A 24,775-nucleotide genomic window follows, 5' to 3' on the forward strand; every position below is an offset into this window, starting at 1 on the left:
TATTATATAAAATTATAGGAGTAAGCTTCTAAAACCTAAATATTAATACTAAAATATTAATACAGGAGAAGATTGTAGTATATGTATACTTAGTCTGTAGACTAGTAGTAAAATTAAATTATAGCTAGTAGGCTAAGCTTTAAATATGGTTATATTATTATAGAAACAGAAGCTATGATGTAATATGTTAGGTATCTGTCTAGTGTCACATGTTCATTTTAAATGTATATGTCACTTTAATGAAAACAAATAAAAACTCCTTTGGCAGCTTCCCTCACATGTTCCATTTCTACAAATCACTAAACTGAACACCAAGGGAAATTCAGTCACTTGGTAATTTTCTTCTGTCCATCTCCTAACTTCTTTAAACCCAACAGTTTTACTTTATAAGTAATGATTTAGGTGTGTCAGAAAAGAAAAAAGCACAATTAATTCTTTTCGTATTTTTAGTTAAATTAGATCATGTTTATACATTTAATGTTGATAAAGTGACAATATATTTTAAGAAACGTTTGCACAAAAAAATGATTAAAATATGTTTTTTATTGGTTTATACAGAGAAATTAAAATTGTCATAAAAATAAGAAACATGTAAAAGCCCAAGGGGATAAGCACTTTTTATAGACACTGGATTCACTTGCTAAATTTAATCATAAACAACCCACATAAATTGTGTAACGTTTAGTAGTAGACAACTTTGACCAGCCCCAAACACACCGGTACAGTCTATATCAGAACAGCACTAGTAACACAGAGATAAATACTGAGGCACACTAGATGGATTTGTCATGACTTTAAGGACGGACAGACAGACAGAGAAACAGATATGGTAACGTGTGTGTCACCTCTGTGTGAAGTGAGAGCGATGAGGTGGAACAGGAGGAAGGAAGCAGAATGGTTTTCTTAGGGCAGCTCCGAGAGCTTGAACTTGGCAGATTGTGTGTCCCACTTCTTGCCTTGAGAGATGACAGGCGAGGGACAGGAACAAGAGATTCAGAAGAGATCAGATTTTGATATCAGTGATCAGCCGCTGGCGAAGGTGGAACACAAATCGCAGCATAGCCTTCAATTAATGTCAGAAGAGATCATTTAGATGAAAACAGACAGGTGTGGAGATGAGAAAGGAGCCCACACAAAAAAAGCACGAGTGTGAAAAAAGAAAGCATGTGCAGGAACAGAGTGAGACCACATGGTGGTGACATTCAGTACTGTAGACAAAAATCCTACAAATAAAGTCTTCTAACCTACAACCCCTGGCAAAAATTATGGAATCACCGGCCTCGGAGGATGTTCATTCAGTTGTTTAATTTTGTAGATAAAAAGCAGATCACAGACATGACACAAAACTAAAGTCATTTCAAATAGCAACTTTCTGGCTTTAAGAAACACTATAAGAAATCAGGAAAAAAAAAATGTGGCAGTCAGTAACGAGTACTTTTTTAAGCCAAGCAGAGGGAAAAAAATATGGACTCACTCAATTCTGAGGAATAAATTATGGAATCACCCTGTTAATTTTCATCCCCAAAACTAACACCTGCATCAAATCAGATCTGCTCATTAGTCTGCATAAAAAAAAAAGGAGTGATCACACCTTGGAGAGATGTCAATTGAAACAAAGGAGAGGATTATCAAACTCTTAAAAGAGGGTAAATCATCATGCAATGTTGCAAAAATGGTGGTGGTTCACAGTCAGCTATGTCTAAACTCTGGACCAAATACAAACAACATGGGAAGGTTGTTAAAGGCAAACATACAGGTAGACCAAGGAAGACATCAAAGCGTCAAGACAGAAAACTTAAAGCAATATGTCTCAAAAATCGAAAAAGCACAACAAAACAAATGAGGAACAAATGGGAGGAAACTGGAGTCAACGTCTGTGACCGAACTGTAAGAAACCGCCTAAAGGAAATGGGATTTACATACAGAAAAGCTAAACGAAAGCCATCATTAACACCTAAACAGAAAAAAACAAGGTTACAATGGGCTAAGGAAAAGCAATCGTGGACTGTGGATGACTGGATGAAAGTCATATTCAGTGATGAATCTCAAATCTGTATTGGGCAAGGTGATGATGCTGGAACTTTTGTTTGGTGCCGTTCCAATGAGATTTATAAAGATGACTGCCTGAAGAGAACATGTAAATTTCCATAGTCATTGATGATATGGGGCTGCATGTCAGGTAAAGGCACTGGGGAGATGGCTGTCATTACATCATCAATAAATGCACAAGTTTATGTTGATATTTTGGACACTTTTCTTATCCCATCAATTGAAAGGATGTTTGGGGATGATGAAATCATTTCTCAAGATGATAATGCATCTTGCCATAGAGCAAAAACTGTGAAAACATTCCTTGCAAAAAGACACATAGGGTCTATGTCATGGCCTGCAAATAGTCCGGATCTTAATCCAATTGAAAATCTTTGGTGGAAGATGAAGAAAATGGTCCATGACAAGGCTCCAACCTGCAAAGCTGATCTGGCAACAGCAATCAGAGAAAGTTGGAGCCAGATTGATGAAGAGTACTGTTTGTCACTCATTAAGTCCATGCCTCAGAGACTGCAAGCTGTTATAAAAGCCAGAGGTGGTGCAACAAAATACTAGTGATGTGTTGGAGCGTTCTTTTGTTTTTCATGATTCCATAATTTATTCCTCAGAATTGAGTGATTCCATATTTTTTCCCCTCTGCTTGGTCTAAAACAGTAACCGTTACTGACTGCCACAATTTTTTTTCCTGATTTCTTATAGTGTTTCTTAAAGCTAGAAAGTTGCCATTTGAAATGACTTTAGACTTTAAACAACTGAATGAATATCCTCCGAGGCCGGTGATTCCATAATTTTTGCCAGGGGTTGTACTTACACTCCAGTGAGGCAGATTTTTTTTTTTTTTTGGACATTTTTATTATTCTTATATTTGACTGGCCCATTTTAAAGAGGGAATTTAGATTTGTTCTATTAATAACAAATTGAACTGATAACGTGTGACACTAACCGTGACATTTGCCCTAATTTCAGTGTTACACTGCAGTATTTGTGACTTATGGAAACAAAAACAAGCAAAAAAACAAAAAAAAAAAACATTGTTTTCAGTTACTGAATTTGGAGATTTCTTTACAAAACAAATAGAATTTTAATACACTTAGGGAAAAAAGCCCCATTACCCTTAATCACAGGCATCATCTGAAATAAAGTTTTTCTTTTAACACCAAAATTGAATTTGACTGCAGTGTAGCACCCAGTGTTATTACCCACTCTCATGATAAAAAAAAAAAAAATGGTGCGGCTCAGTTCCTCTAGAAATAAATTTTCCTGCTCATGTCACAGCTCTATATATTGCAACTCATGCACACGCGGTTTTCTTCCAGACAAACCCTCTCTGGACATTAACCATTTGCAGGCAGGACATTTTCAAAAGCATGAAACAATCCACTAAAGGTGGGATTAAGCTCATCATAAGATATAAAGCACAAAATGCATAAAATTGAAGATGGAGTTTCTATTTTATCAATGTGAGTGTCAAAAAGGCGAGACTAGTAAAGCAAAGTGTAAAAGTTGCTCTATACACGGTCATTCCAATCACAGCTGCTGAAGCTTTTAAGTCCTTCAGAGTTATTGTGGGCATCTTAGTGGTTTCCTTCGCTCACATGGCCTGCCCAAGACACATTTATCATGTTGCACTTTTTCTATTTCTAAGTGATTACCAGATCAGGGTATGTAACATGTGAAAGTCAGTCTGGACCTTGGATCTATTGATTGACTTGTCAGTAAATAAATGACAACCGATCCAGCCATGAAACTATTCAACAGCTAATTACTTTAGAATCCTTGGAAATTAGGGACCAAACACAAAAAGTAATACACAGTTACCTAATTAATAATAACTAAAAAAAAGTTAACATTGAACTTTCCTTCACGAAGTTTCAAAATTAACACATCAAAAACTGCATCTGATGCAGGTGGAAAAGCGCTATGTAAATAAACGCAGTCCAAACATAGTCACAAAAAGAAGAAGAAAAAAGATTAATTAAATATCAAATACAGACACATCATGCATACCAACAAAGTTAGATAAAGTGAGTTAAAACTATACGCTAATTCTAGGCAAAAGAAGTTTTAAGCTTAGCCGGAAGATTCAACAGAACCAGACTTTCTAATTTCAACTGGTAAACCGTCCCACAAAGTCAAAGCACAACAAGAAATCTCTTTAAAACACACTGAGTGCTTCGTAAGCCTCGGGACACAAAGGACACCTGCATCCTGAGACCACAGGGAATCAGAAGGTACATAAGGCTCAAAATATTGTGTAAGATAGGCGAGTGCACAACCAATGAAAGAATGTAAGTCAACAAAACTACAAAACTTTGAGTGTAATTTACCTCAAATTAAAGATGACAATCTGTACTACAATGTCATTCCCCTTACCTCAACTTAAAGATGACAATCTGTACTAGTCATTCCCCTTACCTCAAATTAAAGATGACAATCTGTACTACGGCATTCCCCTTAGTTGCTTTCAACTCTAATCTGCTGTGATAAGTAAGATAACAAAATGTTTGTGGATCTCCAAATATTTTTTAACTCAACTGTATACACTTGGGGCATTGCAACTTCATCATTAAAAAAGAACCAAAACAAACACTTAGAAATTAGGCTCTATATATGAGAACAACCAATAATTACCCAATTATCTAAAAAGTTCTGAAAACCACTTTGAGAAAGAGAAGTATTTGAACAAATTATTTCCATTCTTCAGATCCACCTCTCGAATTTATCATCAGACAAGATCGGGCAGTCCGACAATATTTCAGAAGCTCTGAATTAATTCTCTTCAGTAGAGAAACTCAAAATGTCAAGTTTCACCTAATGAAAAAAAAAAAAAGACCACCTAAGCACAAACAGTGTAAAGTTTAGATTCCACAAAAGAAACAGGGTGACAACCAGGCACGCTACTGGCTCTGCTCAACGTTCTACTAAGACAGGAACGTTTAGAAGAGGAGCTTTAATCTCTGAGCGACACAAGCTGGCTGTAAACAAACCAGTTTAGTGGGTATATTTTTACACAGAGAAGACACAAACCAAGGAGTCTTAAAAAGAGGCTGTCAGGTCAAGAAAGAAGGGTAAGACCGACTAACATGAACTGAATAAAACCTTTTTCTTCCTTCTAAAGCTGGTTTACATTCTCTGGTTTTCTCCTTACAAACGGATCCTAACATTATATTCTTCTAAAGAGTTCACAAAGCTTTGCTGCTTTTTTTCTGCTCACAGCTGCTTTAATTTCACCGTAACTCTGAATCGAGATTTACAGTTATCTATCTATAAAGCAAGATGCTTCTGTGTGTGTGTCTGTGGCTCACACATATCTCTCTGACTGTCAGATCGGCCTCAGCTTTCGGATATGCATGGATGCTTAGGATGAAAAAAAAAAGGCGGTTGGAAAAGGGGAGGTGGGCCTGGGGGGTTGCCCCCCCCCCATGAAATTTTAAGAATTTAAGTGCCCTGTGGTGCTTTTTGGTGCATTATTTGGATTAAATATGGACTTGAAACAGCTGTTAAATTTCTCTTGCGATCTCATGCAGTATGGCATGTTGTACCATCCTGTAGGAGTATATACAGAATATAACAACACAACAGTTTATAAATATAGCTAACTCATGCAAAAAACTTTGATTTAGTTTGTTTTTGATTGGGCTCAAAGACTAGGCAATTAAAATCTGAACGATCAAAGAACTAGTAAACTTCATAATGTTTTCAGACTAGAGACTAGATAATTGCTTTCAGACTAGATAAAGATACATAACAACATAATACTAATGAGATTCTGCTTAGGATCAATTCACTTTTGTATGCCATCACAGATGACATTACCATGTATACATACTATTACATAAATACGTAAATACATATACAGTCAGCCTATTTGTCTGCTCTGAACACTGACATGGCATCTAATCAGTCATTCTATACCTAGAGTGGCACATTTTCTTCTTACAGAACTACACTCAACAAAAATATAAACGCAACACTTTTGGTTTTGCTCTCATTTTGTATGAGATGAACTCAAAGATCTAAAACTTTTTCCACATACACAATATCACCATTTCCCTCAAATATTGTTCACAAACCAGTCTAAATCTGTGATAGTGAGCACTTCTCCTTTGCTGAGATAATCCATCCCACCTCACAGGTGTGCCATACCAAGGTGCTGATTAGACACCATTAGTGCACAGGTGTGCCTTAGACTGCCCACAATAAAAGGCCACTCTGAAAGGTGCAGTTTTGTTTTATTGGGGGGGGGGGGGGGGATACCAGTCAGTATCTGGTGTGACCACCATTTGCCTCATGCAGTGCAACACATCTCCTTCGCATAGAGTTGATCAGGTTGTCAATTGTGGCCTGTGGAATGTTGGTCCACTCCTCTTCAATGGCTGTGCGAAGTTGCTGGATATTGGCAGGAAATGGTACACGCTGTCGTATACGCCGGTCCAGAGCATCCCAAGAATGCTCAATGGGTGACATGTCCGGTGAGTATGCCGGTCATGCAAGAACTGGGACATTTTCAGCTTCCAAGAATTGTGTACAGATCCTTGCAACATGGGGCCGTGCCTGCCCATACCATAACCCCACCGCCACCATGGGCCACTGGATCCACAACATTGACATCAGAAAACCCTCACCCACACGACACCAAACATGCTGTCTGCCATCTGCCCTGGACAGTGTGAACCGGGATTCATCCGTGAAGAGAACACCTCTCCAATGTGCCAAACACCAGCGAATGTGAGCATTTGCCCACTCAAGTCGGCTACGACGACGAACTGGAGTCAGGTCGAGACCCCGATGAGGATGACGAGCATGCAGATGAGCTTCCCTGAGACGGTTTCTGACAGTTTGTGCAGAAATTCTTTGGTTATGCAAACCGATTGTTTCAGCAGCTGTCCGAGTGGCTGGTCTCAGACGATCCTGGAGGTGAACATGCTGGATGTGGAGGTCCTGGGCTGGTGTGGTTACACGTGGTCTGCGGTTATGAGGCTGGTTGGATGTACTGCCAAATTCTCTGAAACACCTTTGGAGACAGCTTATGGTAGAGAAATGAACATTCAATACACGAGCAACAGCTCTGGTTGACATTCCTGCTGTCAGCATGCCAACTGCACGCTCCCTCAAATCTTGCGACATCTGTGGCATTGTGCTGTGTGATAAAACTGCACCTTTCAGAGTGGCCTTTTATTGTGGGCAGTCTAAGGCACACCTGTGCACTAATCATGGTGTCTAATCAGCATCTTGATATGGCACACCTGTGAGGTGGGATGGATTATCTCAGCAAAGGAGAAGTGCTCACTATCACAGATTTAGACTGGTTTGTGAACAATATTTGAGGGAAATGGTGATATTGTGTATGTGGAAAAAGTTTTAGATCTTTGAGTTCATCTCATACAAAATGGGAGCAAAACCAAAAGTGTTGCGTTTATATTTTTGTTGAGTGTACATAAACACAGTATAAACACATCAACCAATGTTCCACATCCTGGTTTTTCTCCTGTGTAAAATTATATTTGAATATCACACTGACTAAATTAATATGGATGTACAAAACATGAATATCAATCTAAAATATCTACTATACTTTAAGTCAAGCCTTAAAGCCTATTTTTATTCTCTTTCTTATAAATAGTTTTTATTTTTTATTTGTTTTATTATTTTACTTCTGTTTTTAATTATGTATTTGAATTTTTTTAATTCTAATTTATGTTGAACTGTTCTATGTGAGGTGCCTTGAGATGGCTTTTGTTGTGATTTGGTGCTTTATAAGCCAATTAAATTGAAATTGAATTGAACAACATTTTACTGAGTCTTAAAGTAAATAAATATGAAATTTGTCACTGGATCCTTAAACTTTGGACATAATAAACTCTACATGGTGGATCCTTGATCTCTGAACATAAATAGAAATAAATAAAATCTGTAGTTTTTGTCAAAAGCATTTCCTTTCAGACATTTTGGCATGAATGTCTTTCCATATATCTGAGCTGAGCTCTTACAGCTGGCTGTGCTGTATGTCAGCATCAGTTTAATTCATAAAGAACACAGGACGTCTCATTTTGGGAGGAAAAAAAAAAACGTTTTAGTCGATTGTAGTTTATTTTCTGTATTACAGCATTTGGAAAGAGGTGTAATTTTATTTAAAGCGGCAATTTTGTGTCAACAGAATGGAGGACAATTCTCGTTTCTTGACTACAACATGACAAGAGTCCCAGTTAGTAACTTTAATCCACACAAAAGTGACTCACAATATTTTAATGGCTTTAAGAGGAGTTAAGAAGCGGACTAACCACTTCTGAAAAGCAGCGAATCAAAGAACAACGAGCCAGTGGTTCGAAGCATTGTTTCAATGGCTCACGCATCAAAGTGGAGCCGCGCTGCAGAAACGGTTGATTACAGACCCGCTGCAGACCAAACCCTGAATATCCGTAGACTTTATTCGTATGTCCGTATGACTCTGAAACTCTGAAAAATCTGTATAATTTACGGACAATCCGTATAGGTTGACATGTATAGATTTGAGGAAATAAAAATTAATGTTTTGCTAGTTCTTTTAGACGGCGAGATTTTGCAAAAAGATGGAAATCCGTCCAAAGACGACGAATAAGCATCCATGGCTTGTGCATGGCACGATGATGTGCATCCTTTATTATGAAATTTTTGGGCATTAATTTTCAAAACCTTCATTTTGAAAACGCTCTCACTTGCCAGCTTCGATGAGGCAATCTCTGCCTTAAACAGGTGCCTATCTCTAACACATTCACAGGGGAGAGACGGAAGAAATAAATTAAAGAAAGAAATAATACACAAATACTCAAGAGATATGCAAGCCACAGACAGACAAACAGATGCTTCTTTCTTTATTATCACAAGGTGAAAAGTTCTCACGCACCAGCTTCGACAAAGACGGTCAACAAAGCTCCCACTTTTCAGGAATACGTACTTCCTACAGGCACTGCAGTAGTTACTTTAAAAACAAATCAGCATTACAGTAAATCTACATTTTATACTTTTATGTAACCTTTGCAATTAATCCACGGTTTGTCTGTGTAGTGTAATCTGTGGGGTGGTCTGCACGGATCAACTACGATGCATGACAACACTAAAAGTTACCGTCACATTTTGTAAAGTAGCCTTAAAATTGCGATGGCCGGCGGTAGCTACTGGAACTCCTGAAGTAGCTCAGAAAATAGCTGGTTAGGTGACAACATTCTGGATGGGAAAGCTAATCTATTTACAGCTATAGGTAGGAGAACTTCGCCTTACTGGGGATGTGGAATAGCCAGTGGGGTGGAGGACAACAAGGCCTGTGTGGCTAACTGTACCTGCTCTCCTCTGTTGTGCAGTGTCTGACACTTGACCATTTCTTTGTAGCGAAAGCTGAGCTGCTCCTGCTGCTGTGTGCGTCTCTGAACCAGAACAGGAGAAGCAAGAGACCGTGGCAGTGCTGCACACACTCTAAAACTATCACATTCAAAAGTTAACACACTCACAATGTGCATTTAGTCACGCAACACCTCCACTGTATGGAACACTGGAGCTACAGGTGGTTAAACGACGAGTGTAGGGGTTAGTAGTAACAGAGTCTCTACCGGGATGGGAGAGCCGGTTCCACATTTTACCTTTCTCCAAGCTGGGATGGGTGCCAGGCGGACTGGCTCATTCACAGGGGCTTGGGGCAGGGTAGGGAGCAAAAGACGGTCCAGATTGGGCAGAGACTCCCCCTTTGTGGTGAGATAATGATGAGTGACAGCAAGTGTGGCCAGTAGGAAGCCAAAAAACCATGCAAGGCACCATGAAATGAACCATGATGGGAGTTGAACAGAAAGAGAGGGAGAAAGAGAGAGAAACATAAAGACAGACGTGAACTGTGGGTGTGTGGGTGAGTTCAAATGATTTCAACATCTCCTGCAATTGGATGGCTGTTCTTCATCAGATTTAGTCAGCTTTACTGATCCTAAATAGGGCAATTCATGTGCAGCTTTATCTTGTCCACAACTGCACAACATCCACTGTTACGTGTCGAGGCACAGACCAGACAAGCAAAAAAAAAAAAAAAAAAAACTCTATAAGAACAGCAAGATTAAAAATTATTATGACTAAAATTAAAATAATTGACGGTTAATAAATTACTTAAAGTTATGTGGATGAAGGCTCATATTCTAATGCAGAATAGCCTTTTTACAGCCTCCAAACCTTCACAGCAAAGTGTGGAATTACTCACCTTTCAGCCCTGCATGTGAGCATAATCCTTCATGTATCGAGCTGCATGGTCAAACAGAAGCTTGTGGAGTATTACATCAGAGGCACTCCGAAACTGCAACAGCTGAGACGTGTCTTTCTTTGTGTCAACAATAATGTCCAGTGTTCCCGTCACCCACTCCACCCTCCCACCGCCTACATTCTGATGACCCTCACTAGCTATCAACCCCCAAAGCTCTGTCAACCAATTCATCCTTCTGAGCCCAGTCAGTACTGTGGCACCGCCTACATTACACAAAAACAATGCTCAACCAGGGCACCCTCACCAATATTAGCATTCTGGACCTCAGTTCGTGAATACAGTGACTGAAGCTACATCCACTGTGAGACCGGAGAGCCGCTTGTAGACCATCAATTGTGTGTGTTTGGTAAGTCACCACTGTCGCCTCATCTTGCAGCGACCTGGCAATAATTCCTCACTGTGGAACTTTCTCCATACCTGTCTTTTGAGGCCTGAGTTCTGGGCTGGAGCGTTCTCCTCAAACTTGGCAAGCAGCTGGGTGGCCATGACCTTGACTTTGTTGTTATTGTTACACACAGCAGGAGAGTCCATCTTCCTCTCAGTCAGAATAGCAGACACAGGCGTCTTGTCTTCACAGCCTGTCCTCAATACGTCCTCCTGAGACAAGGTGAGAAAGGGGTTTCAACTTGTTGCGGTTAATCTGCTTTGAGCTTCATCAGTTCTGGTTTGCTGGGACATGTCAAAGATGGCTGCTGTAACTACTCACATCCTCAGACTGGCTGGTTTTCCTTCTCTTCCCAAACCATCTACATCCTTCTCTTTCTTGTCCTGTTAAAGACAGGTCAGGATTTACTTTAAGAACAAAGATCAACTCCTACAGTAACAGCAACAAACATTACAGCATATGATATGCAAGGAGGAACTGTGGGGGGTCAACTACGCATTCCTCAGACCCTGACCTTGGGGTTACGCTTTCTTGAGATGGCTATGCTCTGGCCAAGTTTGCTGAGGAAGGAGATGGGAGACTTGGTGCTGGCCATCAGGGCTGCCCTCTCTTCTGGACTCAAGTTGTGGTTATCTGTAAAGAACAGAAATGTTTTCATTCCAACCAGAAAAGAGCACTTGCCTTTCTCAAGATTGAGGAATTCTTGCATCATCACATAACAATGTCACAACTTCAAATAGATTAGGGTACAAGCTGTCCTTCTGCATCACCCACTCTCACCTCCATGGGGCACTGTGTCCTTGAACATCTCATAGAACTGACTGAGGTACATGACCATGGACAATTTGTCTGGTTCTACCACAGAAGACATTTCTTTGCCAGTCATACAGGGTGAGATCCCAAACTCCCTCTCAGCCACATCAAATCCCAACTGGTTGTTGTTCTCCTGGTCTCTCTCATCCAGAGAATCAAAGTCACTGAAGATAACAAAGAACAGACAGAGAGAAACTGAGAATCAGAACCATGTTTCACTTCTGGCATGACATACATTTCTGAAATAGTTCAGAGCTTTTGCAACACATTTCAAAACAGTGGAGAGCAGGTAGTGCAGTGGGAGAAGGAGTTGGGCCACAGGTATGTAGGCATGCGTTTGATTCCTGGTCACGCTATCTGTGTCCTTGTGCAAGGCACTTCATCTGCATTATTTCAGTCCACCCATCTGTAAATGGATACCAGCCTTGGTGGGTGATGGACAGGCATGCCACCCAAAAATCAGGCATGAGCAACATGTACCTCCTTCAGAGTTGTTGTGTCTTAGTGGCTTTGCCTCGCTAGTCATGTTCATGTATCATCAGTGTGTGAAGACAGCCTCCTCTCCCCAAACTTCCATGTGCTTTCAATTTCTTAATTATTGATTCAACTAAAGTCAAAGGGATGCTCAAACATTCTTGTTTTGTTAGGTTCAAAAGTACTTTTCCATCCATTATTTTATGTTTTATACTCTTATTTACAGATTAGTTTGCATTCTGAAATTAAAGAGATGATAAACATGATAAAGTATAGCAGGTAGCTCAGTGGATCAGGAGCTGGCCTACCAATATGTGGACCTATGGTTTGAATTTTGCTCACGCTACTTGTGTGTGTCCTTGGACAAGACACTTTATCTACAATGTCATGGTTAGAGAAGGGTATTGAAAATCGGTTCCTGTTAAGAAACAATAAGAAATTATTCAAACCACTGACATCAATGGCCTTTTTGCTTAACGGTTCCCTTGTCGGTTCTTAGTGGGGGTTTAGTAAGGTTAGACCTTACTTGTGTGAAGCACCTGGAGGCAACTCTGTTGTGATTTGGCGCTATATAAATGAAAATAAATTGAAACTGAAAAACAAACTGAAAAATTCTTAAGTTCACATTACGCTGGAGCAGCTGTTTTTTTTAAGGTGTGTATCGGGAAAATGATCATTTCTCTATGCTGATTGTGGGCTCGCTGTTTCTGAGAAGCTGCAAAGCGCAAGCAGCGGGTTTGCAATTTCTTCATTAACCTCAAAGCCATTTAAAGATGTTAATGGTGAATCACCTTTTTTGAACTGATTAAAGTCACTAACTGGGACTCTTGTCTTGTTGCGAGCAAGAAAACAGAATCGTCCTCCATTCCACACGTTTGATGGTTCTTTGGCGCGAGCTGGACCCACTTTGCTGGTTCGTAAACTGAAGCTTAGGTAAAGGAAATAATAATAATAGGCTCTGTTTTGTGGGACTAACTGCACAGCTCCAAACGCTGCACGGCTCTCTGCTGAGTAAAGCTGGAAAGAGAGATTTTGGTCAGAATTAATAACTTCAAAGCGAATCGCCATTTTAAAATCAAATGACACCTCTTTCCAAACATGGTAATATAGACAACAAACTACATCTGACCAAAACTGTTTTTTTCCCCCAAATGAGACGTCCCTAGTTCTTTATGAATTACATCCTGATGTGCAGCGCAGCCGGCTGCAAGAGCTCAGTTCAGAGTCTATGGAGTTAAATTTGTCTCACTTATACATGAAAGGAAATACTTTTGACAAAAACTACAGATTTTGCTTATTTCTATTTATGTCCAGAGATCAAGGATCCAGTGACCAATTTCATATTTATTTACTTTAAGACTCGGTAAAATGTTGTTGACACATAAAACCTGTAAAGCCCATTTTTAGTACACGGAAAATTCACAGGAGGTATCGATAAGGGAATAGATAAAGAACTGCAACAATAAGTGGAAATGATATCGATAAAATATTATCAATATCCACCCCTAGTCATGGTCCACCCAGCTATAAATGGGTACCTGTCTTGACTGGGGAAGTAACCTGCATTGGACTACTGTCTCATCCTGGGTGAGTTGTAGACTCATCTGCTTAAGACTACAGAATCAAGTGATGAGCACCAACAGGCAAAACAATGACTAAAGCATTTTTGTACAACAGACCATAACACATGCTGTGGGGAGTATTCCTGTAAATGTCATTAGAGCTGAAAATTCCATTAGCGTCGTTCATCAATATAACTCACTGTGTACAGCCCCTTTAAAAGCTTTAACAACATCATTAGTGGACCCTTCACTCAGTCCATCTGTCTTGTAACATGTGTACATGTGCACGCATGCACACAGTCTCAGGATATCTGTACTCTTCAGTTCCTTCCTCTCTTCCTATCATCTGGTCCATCAAAGGCAACAGAGCACCACTGCTGCACCACTTGGTAAATGTCAGGATGAACATGGACACTAATGGCTCATAATGTTAACTGCTATGTTGGTTCCAGAGCGGAACAAACTCCATTAGGCAAGGATGGAGACCGTTGATGTTTATAGTGTGTGTGTGGGAGGAGAGGGGTACATGAGAAAATATCCCCTGAGGAACCCCAGAGTTCATTACGACTGGTAGCTGTCACCTCATTTACAAGCATAAACAAAGGCTGAATCCTAGCAAACATCATTTGCAACCAGGAAACGCATAAACACAGCAAGCCACTCATTCCATGGACTGTTGCTGTTTTAAACCTTTCACTTTAGACTTTTAACACAGTTACGCAGATTACAAAACAAATCCAACTTAATGCCTTAAATCTTTTTGCTGTCCCCCCCAGATACTCACATGAGATCTGGCCTGTAACGGTGTATGAGGGCGCACAGGGCCAGGCCACTCTTCCAGGACATGGTGAGGTCTGTCACATTAACATTCCTATACCCTTCAGTTTGTCTCTGGCACCAGTTCAGCAGTTTACTGGACCGAGCTACTGATTCTACAGAGGAAAAGAGACAAAAAACTACAAATTGGTAATGTATCGGCAGTTTCACCATAACCTGGATTAAAAATAGAGATTTCTGTTTCTGAAAAGCAGGATGCCTTTAATACCCCTTTCCTTGTCAATAATAATAATCAACTGAAACAGCCTTGTTATCCAGGTTAGTACCAAATCCAAATAGTCAATATGAGGAAAATATGAATTTGAAATGCAAACTTTTTGCTGAATTATAAAAAGAACAGGGTGCAGATGAAATGTTAGATAAGATGTTGAATGTGCAAGAAACCTTCCAAAAAATGCATTAAATGACTTTTACACTAAAACTATGGTGTGATTACCAATGACCAAGTTAGTACCCATTAAAGCAAACTTTCAGGCCACTGTCAAATCATCCACAACATTCCATTATTCATATCAAATGGTCAATTTATAAGTACACGGCAAATACTTTTTAAAGCTGAAAAGTAACACCATGCATTTGGACTTTGTGTTACCTTGCAATTGCTTGTCAAGCAGGCAATTGTCTAGAGTGAAAATAGTTCATTATTACATTTCAGCAACACTAACCGCAACAACATCCTGCACTGGACAACCAGCGTGTTCAGCATCGTACTTTGGTATGACTAAAACATGTAATTAACGAACCGTTCCGGGCCAACTTGGGTGTTGATGAGTTGATCACATTCTCAATTTCAATGCACTTTACCCTTGATTCTCCCGTGTCAAAGAGGTGACGCACCTGCAACATCAACATTATTACTTACGTTGTACTGCTATGTTTTATAGCACCATGAATTGTACAAACGTGAGTGGTCAGTTCTCATACTCACTTGACTTGGCTTGAGGAAGTTGAGGCTAATGTTGGGGTAACGTGTGGTCGGATCCACACTGTAATGACTGAAGTTCTTACTGACGTTTTCTGGTGTGGTTTGAGGAAGTAGACGATATATACTCTCCCTGAAGCAAAGAGGAATAAATGTTACATACTCGTGCTCCTACGTTGCACGGGCAGAGTCCAGTTCTGATTAGTGGGATGAAAATACAGCAAGAGAGAAACAAAAAAAAACATGTTAGCTTTGTTATCAAAGGGCACAGAGAGTGACTGCAAAAAACAGTAGTCACATTCCATTCAGTTCTCCTGAGTGCATCCTACCCCATTAGCACAAACGCAAGTAGGATTGCTGCCCAAGTTCACAGACAAGCATATTTCCTAGTAAAGCACTCAGAGATAAAAGGGTGTTTTTGATGTGAGGGAACGCGTGTATGTGTGGCATGTTTGTTTGACTGGAAGTACAAAAAAAGGGCTACGACTAGTCTCACTGTGCATGCATCAGTCTTTCCATCACCTCACCTCTCTGCCAGCACCTCAAGAGGGTTTTTTCCCTGAGCCCAGCTCTTCACCATCCAACCTGAGTCCAAAGCTGCCAGGAAACCACGGGCAATGCCAGTGCCCATGGGCCAGAAGGGCTGGAGATGACAACAAACAGTCAACCAGATATGCCAACAGAGGAATCAACATCATGAAACTAAAAAGGTATCAGAACTGTGATGGAAGATTTGAAGAACAACTTGAACTGATAAAAGTGTTTTACAATTTAGCTTTTATAATAAAAGAAACAATAGATCAATTTACATTTTTAATGCCAGCAGACTAGGTAGCTCAGTAGGATAAGGAATTGGGCTATCAATATGAGAGCCTGGGGTCGAGTCTACCATCGGGTCTACAATCTACACATCTGCGATACTGTTCTGTCAGTCACCCAACTGTAACTGGGTGGACTGGGTAACCTGTAATGACACACCCTCTCTACTTTTAAGATTAGGCTTAAAACTTTCCTTTTTGCTAAAGCTTATAGTTAGGGCTGGATCAGGTGACCCTGAACCATCCCTTAGTTATGCTGCTATAGACTTAGACTGCTGGGGGGTTCCCATGATGCACTGAGTGTTTCTTTCTCTTTTTGCTCTGTATGCACCACTCTGCATTTAATCATTAGTGATTGATCTCTGCTCCCCTCCACAGCATGTCTTTTTCCTGGTTCTCTCCCTCAGCCCCAACCAGTCCCAGCAGAAGACTGCCCCTCCCTGAGCCTGGTTCTGCTGGAGGTTTCTGCCTGTTAAAAGGGAGTTTTTCCTTCCCACTGTTGCCAAGTGCTTGCTCACAGGGGGTCGTTTTGACCGTTGGGGTTTTTCCGTAATTATTATATGGCCTTGCCTTACAATATAAGGCACCTTGGGGCAACTGTTTGTTGTGATTTGGCGCTATATAAATAAAATTGATTTAAAATTGAATTGATTTAATGGCCTGGCATCCCGTCCAGGGGAGGTGTAGACTTTCCTTCACATCACACTATAGAATCTGGGGATCAGCCCTGGCACCAGGGGGCCTGGGCTTATATAGGACTTACTTTGGACTATATAGGATCATTAGACACCATGAACAGGTTGATAATGCCATTTACCATCATCAGTGTAACTGCTTAAAGATGCAAAACATTAACTTAAGCCATTAACTATGTGGATAAATGCACATCAAGTTGGATAAACTTTCACTTCCAATTTTGTTCAGAAACCCTACCAAAGGTTGACATGAAGGTGCTGGCACTGAAGACAACAAACTTAAATAGTGTTCAAAATGTAGCTGACATCATATTAGCAGGCCATGCCACATAATTCAGTATAACAGAATTCTGCTCACTTGGAATATAAGATGTTCCAACAACAGATCAATATATTTTGCAGTCATTTGTAAGAAAAGACCACATGCTACCAATACATTATCTTCAAGTAATTCTCAGAGTAATGACAGTTAGTCAAGCCCAGTTGCAGCTGTTCATGCAATTATTACATATTAATGTGCAATGGCTGGTTAAATACTGAAAGCACAAAGTCACCAAGTGCCCACTCACTCCCACACTGCCAGATTGTGCAAATAAAATTCACTTAAGCCATTACTAATGTAACTGCAGCCTGACACTAATTTTGACTGAGAAATTTGGTGTCTTTCTCACCTCTAAAAGACTGTCTCCTACAAGTGCCACCAGAAGCTTGTGGCCATTGCGTTGGCGCACCATGGCAGCGTTCTCTGAGGCGTACATGCAGGTAAAGTCAAACATGGCTACGTCAGGCTGACCATAGTGGTTGATGGCAAAGTCCAGAGTGGGCAGCTGGTGGTTGGTGGAGAAATCTGCTGCCTCACGGGCATAAGAAAGCAAAGCAGCCTGGTCCACATTTGCCCGAGACAGCAACAGTTCTGTGTCCGTGTAGTCCTGCAGCAGAAACAACATTTCATTTAGAAATGAGGAGAGGCTGAGAAACAACTGAAATAACCTGCATGGTCGGACATCACAAGAGGGTTAAAATTAAACATAAATATAACTGTGTTACAACCTGGTGTTGTGTCACATTTTTACTGGGATCAGCCTCACCGGTTGTCAATCACCACATTCAGCCTGTTAAAATGCTACACTCATATTTAGCTAAAATATAGATAAAGACACTTTAACAAAATGTAGGGCGCTAAAGTAAAAAGATTAATGTATGAGCTAAAAGCTGGACCAGTGTACAGACATATTATTTTATAAATACAGAAAACATGGATATTTAAGCATATTACATTTACACACTGATGCCATCAGACCCAACACAATATCCTCAACAAATTCTACAATTTTGGGTTTAGTGTCTTACTGAAGTAATGTATTGTGGTCCACACTGTACCCAGAGAATGGGGCCCTGATGGCCTGAAAGGGGACCTTCTGTTTGGTAGGGAAGTGCACTAACTGTTTTTGCAATCATGCTATCAGTTTAGAAAATAAATGGTATTTAATACACTTTGAGAAAGGTGCTGTAACAGAAATAATTTGTTGGCAACCATTATAAAAAATATTTAGGATTCATATTAGCTCATTTCTCATCATTTGTTAGCAGACTAACCACTTGGCCAGTACAAAAAGTACACAAAGAAAATGTGGAGCAACAAGTCTACAAATGGCCAAAAGTTTTGATGAGAAACTGTGAGAGTCTGCCAAAAATGGTGTCCTCATGCAGCTCTGCTTTGTCAAATACATATGGGCTGAGATCATAGACAAAATGGGCAAAAATGTTCTGTCAGCAAGAGAGTTGTTTCAGTACCTAACTACCACTGGATGGATAGATGTTTAGTTCTTTATCTTCAGCGCAAGTACTCGTATATGAGAAAATATGTACACAACGGTAGTTGTGATGGACATAAAGTCTTCACCTGAGAATGTATTCCATGTCAGTTATTCTGCGTACCAAATAGGATGCCACTCAATATTATGGGCCAAAAAAAAAAAAAAAAAAAAAATTTTTCCAGGTCCCACCTCCTAATTTTTTTTTCCCTTTTATGAAGCATATTAAGTGCTACAAGTTTCATTCATATCATATTTTTTTATTTATTTATTTTTTATTATTTTTTTTTTTACTGGTAGCTCAATGAACTAAAGTGTTTTCTATATCACATAATATAGTTGGGGCTCGACTGACCAGTCTGGCTATGAAAGTGGACAAGATGTTAACGTCAGCTGTCAATCCAGTTAAGGATGATATCATTCGCTTCATTCTGCAACATTTAAGAGAGTTTCATCCCAGAGATGATTACTGTGAGCTCCTGCACTTGTCAGTGCTGTTTCTAGGAGGTGACTGCAATGGTAATGTACCTATTCAGGCTCCTGGGGCATTCCATACAGCTCGACGATGGCAAAGCTTATATGCAGCATGAAGATATACATGTTTCGTGCCCAGTTCCGACTGACTGTACGTGAACTCTCGTCTCTTGGCCATTTCAACACATCTGTGATAAAGGTTTACCTCAAGGCTTGGTTCACATGCATCTGTGCATCATCTGCTCCACAAAATGATCTGCAGTTACTGCGTGAGCTGGACAGCTACAAGAGGACAAATGAAGCTATTGCTAAAGCTACTGTAAAGTCATTCCCTGGACAGTGCATTGTGACATTATGTGTAATTTTTTTTGTGTTGATCTGTTTTTGTTCAAAAACACTTATTAAGTTCTGAAGTAACTGCTATCAACTGCTAGTCTTCATTTTATGTATTTCTACAATATTCTTATGTTTATGTTACAACAAATCATATCCAAATTTTTCCAAAAATTACAAAACTTTGATGCTGTTGTAAATATTGTTACAATACATCCAAATTTTGTCAACTTTTTTCTTTTCACATCATGAACAAATCTGGGGGGTGGGACAATAAAAATTAGAAACTTTATTTTTGAGTGGTACCCTAGTAACCAAACCAACCAAAACCTCAACAAACAAGTAATGGAAAACCTGGTATGACAACTCAGCCACATGGGGTGTACAATCAGCAGGTTCTGAATGCCAGTCCCAAAACCACGTGAGGAACATAGAAACTGGAAGGACACACGTCGTAAATTGTGTCAGAGCTCAGCCACCAATGAATGACAAGCCACTTTATTTTGAGTGCCAGTCCTAAGCCTGGATAAATGAGTAAAGTTGTGTCAGGAAAGGCATCTGGTGTAAATTTTTAAAAACCAAACTTACAGATCACAAATCGAATTTCCATACCAATCGATTGAGGCCCAAGTTAACAATGACTGCCACCAGTGCTGTTCTCCAACAGGGTGCCAGTGGAAATTGGGCGATTGTTGGGCAAAGAAGAAGGGGAGAACATATCCACTAACAGTGGAAGAGGAGTAGAAGTGTTGACGATGAATGTCATCAGTGCATATGCCCCGCAGGTACATTGCAAAACGTAATAGAAAGAAGACTTCTGTAGTGAATTAGATGAGGTGGTAGAAAGTGTAGCCAAACATGAAAGAGTGATGACTGCACCGGACTTCAATGGGCATGTTCGTGAAGGCAATGGAGGTGATGATAAAGTAATGGGTAGATGTGGCATCAAGTAGAGGCATGTGGAAGGGCAGATGGTGATAGATTTTGCAAAAAAAAAAACAAAAAAAAAACATGGAATGGCTCCTGAGAAAATGTATTTTAAGAAGTAGTAGCAGCACATGGCGATGTAAAGGAGTGAAGGAAGTTGCATACAGGTGGATTGTAGCCTATGTAGGTGATGCAACCTAACGACGACAAGTCACGAATGCCACATTCTTGGCCGCTGATCACGAATGTGATGATTCGGGGCAGAGGCGTCAGGAGTCCTCAGGAAATGCTGCAACCTGTTACCACACGTTACGATTAATGGCACGTGTTGCTGGAGAATTATCAGGAACCATTACGCACGGTCAAGAATAATGTTCCGCGCAGTTGCGTAACAGCGTTGTTGCGTAACAGCGCATCGTTAAGTTCTGTCACATTGTGAACAAGGTGAACTGTCTCCACACAGACACCCATATTCATCCAACCGAATTCAGATCGCTCCAGTCTTTCTTTTTTCTTTCTTTTTTCTTTTTTTTTTCTTTCTTTGTGACAGCATGCGTAGTTGGGCTCTGTGCCATGGAGTGGTGCAGAGAGGAGGAGGAGGACACAGCCAGATGTGTGGCTTCATGCGGCTCTCGTCTCGCACGTTTCCCAAACATCAGGCACATGCAGCAGGTGGAACACCTGAAGGCCGAAGAGCACTGAAATGAGACTTTTAGCCGACGTGGTGTCAGCAATCAAACTGAATGCGGTGCAGCAGGGTTTAATTGTGCGCGCTCTTCTTCCTCCGCCAGACTGGAGGAGATGCAGAGATGTCTGACTGCACGTGAGTCTCCTCTCGCTCCTCTGGCTCAGACTTGTTCTCCTGCTCATCGGTTACAACAGCAGGTGAAACACCTTCAGGAGCGTCCTGAGGAGCTTCAGCAGGAACTGTGGAACGACATTTGGCTGACTTTGCGTCACTGTTCCTCTTCGGCATACTGCATCAAACTGAATGCTGTGGAGCCGGGTTTAATTGTGGGCACGTGACAGAAAATTGATTCGCTGTGGTGCGCTGTGAAATGTGACGCCGCGTTACAAGTCGTATCCAAACTTGACAGTTTCCGTGTCACTTCGTAATAACGCGTGACAGTTTGGGCTCCAAGAACCATCACAGGAACCACTATGAACGTTGTCACGTTCTATTAAGGATCAATACTCATCAAGACGGATCAATACACTCAGTTGCGACCTCCACGACGTGAGACGAAATGAGGGTGGTGTGCGACATTCGTGAAGATTTTTTGACAGGCAAAAACATGCTCCACGAATATCAAGAATATCACGCACCAACACACACTATTAAGAAACCTATTCAGATGCGTTAAGTCACGTTAAGAATGTCAAGAATGTGTCACGAATGACAGAAAAATGACATTCGTAACGCGTCCTGCTTATGTGTAAACGCACATTAAAAGAAACGAGACTGTACGGTGAAACAAACTGGAGACTATATAGTGCATCCTAATTCACGGTGCTTCACTTTTTGTTATGTTACAGTATTCCAAAATGGATGAAATTAATTTTTTTTCCTCAAAATTCTACACACAATACCCCATAATGACAATGTGAAAAAAGTCTTTTTGAGATTTTTGCTAATTTATTAAAAATAAAAAACTAAGAAATCACATGTACGTAAGTATTCACAGCCTTTGACATGAAGCTGAAAATTGAGGCGCATTCTGTTTCTACTGATCATCCTTGAGATATTTCTACAGCTTAATTGGAGTCCACCTGGGGTAAATTCAGTTGACTGGACATGATTTAGAAAGACACACACCTGTCTACATATAAGGTCCCACAGTTGACAGTGTATGTCAGAGCACAAACCAAGCATGAAGTCAAAGGAATTGTCTGTAGACCTCAGAGACAGGATTGTCATGAGGCACAAATCTGGGGAAGGGTACAGAAACATTTCTGCTGCTTTGAGTATTCCAATGAGCACAGTGGACCCAATCATCTGTAAATGAAAGAAGTCTGGATCCACCAGGACTCTTGCTAGAGCAGGCCACAAGTCTAAACCGTGCAAATGGGGGAGAAGGGCCTGAGTAGTAGATGTGGAGACATGGAGAAGGACACCAAGCATGGCGCCACCAGGCACAGCGAGAAGAGGGAGGTCACAGATGAAGTTTATGGATGTGGTGAGAGTGGACAAGCAGGCGGTTGGTGTGACAGAGGAAGATGCAGAGGACAGGGTGAGATGGAAAAGTTTGATCTGCTGTGGAAACCTCTAACGGAAGCAGCTGACAGAAGGAAAAGGAAGTATGACACAAATATCCATGTGGCATGAATAAAAAGGATGTTTTAAAAACAAAAATAAATAGCAACAAAATATCTCAATATGTGCAATAACTAAGTTTGCCTTAAAGTTAATGTTGGCTGCCTCACACTCCTCTGTTATGCAGAGAGGCCACTCACAAATCTCTCTATCATGATGCATCAAATCAACACAAGCTTTCAAACTTCCCTTTTCAACCTGATTGAGATTGCAGCACCAGGCTTGGGGGGAGTGGACGAAAGCACTAAGAAAACAAGCTTTGAATGAGGTGGTTTTCTCATTCATGGAAGAAATGGTCACTGTGATTAATTCTGAAGGATCAAATACATCTAGTACAAAAGCCTTTCTAGATGCACAGTAACAATGCATGTTGTACATGAGTCACTGTCCTGTTTCCTACATTTATTCCTTATGAGTCAGCTCAGTTTATAACAAGATTCCAAGACTGTCCTTACATCTGTTGCAGGGACGGCTCATAGCCTTTCAGGACAACATATATCTGATTTCCTTCAGAAGGTTGCAGGTTGAGGGGAAAAAACTTTGTGCAGTAATGACAGAAACACACAGCAAAGTGTGTTTAATGCACAGTGCAGGTTTTGGCACACTGTTTGACGCTGTTGGCTTGGTTAGACCATTAGGTCTGCACAAAGCAAAAGGTTAAGAAAAAAAAAAAACAACTGGAACAAACAGATTTGTGGTTTTGATAGACTGTGCATGTCTACGAGACACAGAAACAGATTCAGCAACTGTCTTTCAAACAGACACCACACTGAGCTGGACGTTTTGATCACTCACATGCAGAATGACTCCTTTTTCCAGTAGGCTCTGTTTCTTGGCAGTCATTACAAAGTAGTGCGTGTCATCCTTGTAATAGACGATGTTTTCCAGGTCAATACCTAAAATGACCAACAAAAAGAAGCACAGTTATATCCAAGCTCAGAAAACAGTCTTTTCTTTATTTCTGTAGCTGCAAAAACAATGACAATTTAATAGCTCGGCACATAACCAAAGCCCTGGAGACTTTGCTGTGTCAGCACTAAAAAGCAACAGGACTGGCACTGAATCCAAAGGGAAGCATTTTAATTGGAGAACCACACAATTTCAGGACAATATCAAAAGCCAGATTTTTATTTTCATGAACCTCACTCTCCCTCCAAAAAACTCATCTCAGCATTTGCAGTGTCTTTTTGCCACCAGCTAGTTTTTTGACTTCACTTGATGTCATTGACATCAGAGGCCTAATACATTCATTTACTCTAGAAGAGCAGAACTCTGCGGAAAACTACATTTCAACATCTCAGTTTGTGAGATATGCTCATTAATGGATTTTAAACAATAGCCACCAATTTTGACTGAAATTGTTCTTTCCATTTTCAAGTGGCCAACATAACCAAACAGACCTGTATGGGCATTACAACAGCCTCTTTCCACTACATGGAGAGGCTAAAAACAAGTTGTAAATGGACTGAATTTCCATATCACTTTTACATAGAGTGCATCCGGAAAATATTCACAGCACTTCACTTTTTCTACATTTTGTTATGTTACAGCCTTATTCCAAAATTGACGAAATTCTTTTTTTCCCCTCAAGATTCTACACACAATACCCCATAATGACAATGTGAAGAGAGGTTTGTGTTTGGACATGTATCACATGTACATAAGTATTCACAGCCTTTATAATGAAGCTCAAAATTGAGCTCAGGTTCATCCTGTTTCAGCGTAAATTCAGCTGATTGAACATGATTTGGAAAGGCACATACCTGTCTACATATAAGATCCCACAGTCGGCAGTGCATGTCAGAGCACAAACCAAGCATGAAGTCAAAGGAATTGTCTGTAGACCTCCAAGACAGGATTGTCTCGAGGCACAAATCTGGGGAAGAGTACAGAAACATTTCTGTTGCTTTGAAGGTCCCAGTGAGCACAGTGGTTTCCATCATTTGTACATGTTTGGCTCCACCAGGACTCTTCCTAGAGCTGACTGCCTGTCTAAACTGAGCGGTACATGGAGAAAAGCCTTAGTCAGGGAGGTGTCCGAGAACCCGATGGTCATTCTGTCAGAGCTCCAGCATTCCTCTGT

The 24,775-nt window shown here is 40.4% G+C and overlaps 1 protein-coding gene across 1 annotated transcript in view; it reads right to left on the reverse strand.

Moving 5' to 3' along the window:
* Nucleotides 1-24,775, reverse strand: part of mical3a (microtubule associated monooxygenase, calponin and LIM domain containing 3a) — a 188,851-nt gene that overhangs the window by 64,809 nt on the left and 99,267 nt on the right. Inside the window, 14 exon segments of the mRNA XM_034177077.1 lie at nucleotides 846-956; nucleotides 9,663-9,764; nucleotides 10,742-10,921; nucleotides 11,031-11,065; nucleotides 11,068-11,092; nucleotides 11,224-11,342; nucleotides 11,490-11,686; nucleotides 14,343-14,490; nucleotides 14,988-15,017; nucleotides 15,139-15,232; nucleotides 15,324-15,450; nucleotides 15,845-15,960; nucleotides 17,502-17,759; nucleotides 23,488-23,588. Of these exon segments, the coding sequence (XP_034032968.1) occupies nucleotides 846-956; nucleotides 9,663-9,764; nucleotides 10,742-10,921; nucleotides 11,031-11,065; nucleotides 11,068-11,092; nucleotides 11,224-11,342; nucleotides 11,490-11,686; nucleotides 14,343-14,490; nucleotides 14,988-15,017; nucleotides 15,139-15,232; nucleotides 15,324-15,450; nucleotides 15,845-15,960; nucleotides 17,502-17,759; nucleotides 23,488-23,588 (1,643 nt within the window).

This window comes from Thalassophryne amazonica, chromosome 8, assembly GCF_902500255.1.
Source record: "Thalassophryne amazonica chromosome 8, fThaAma1.1, whole genome shotgun sequence".
NCBI lineage: Eukaryota > Metazoa > Chordata > Actinopteri > Batrachoidiformes > Batrachoididae > Thalassophryne > Thalassophryne amazonica.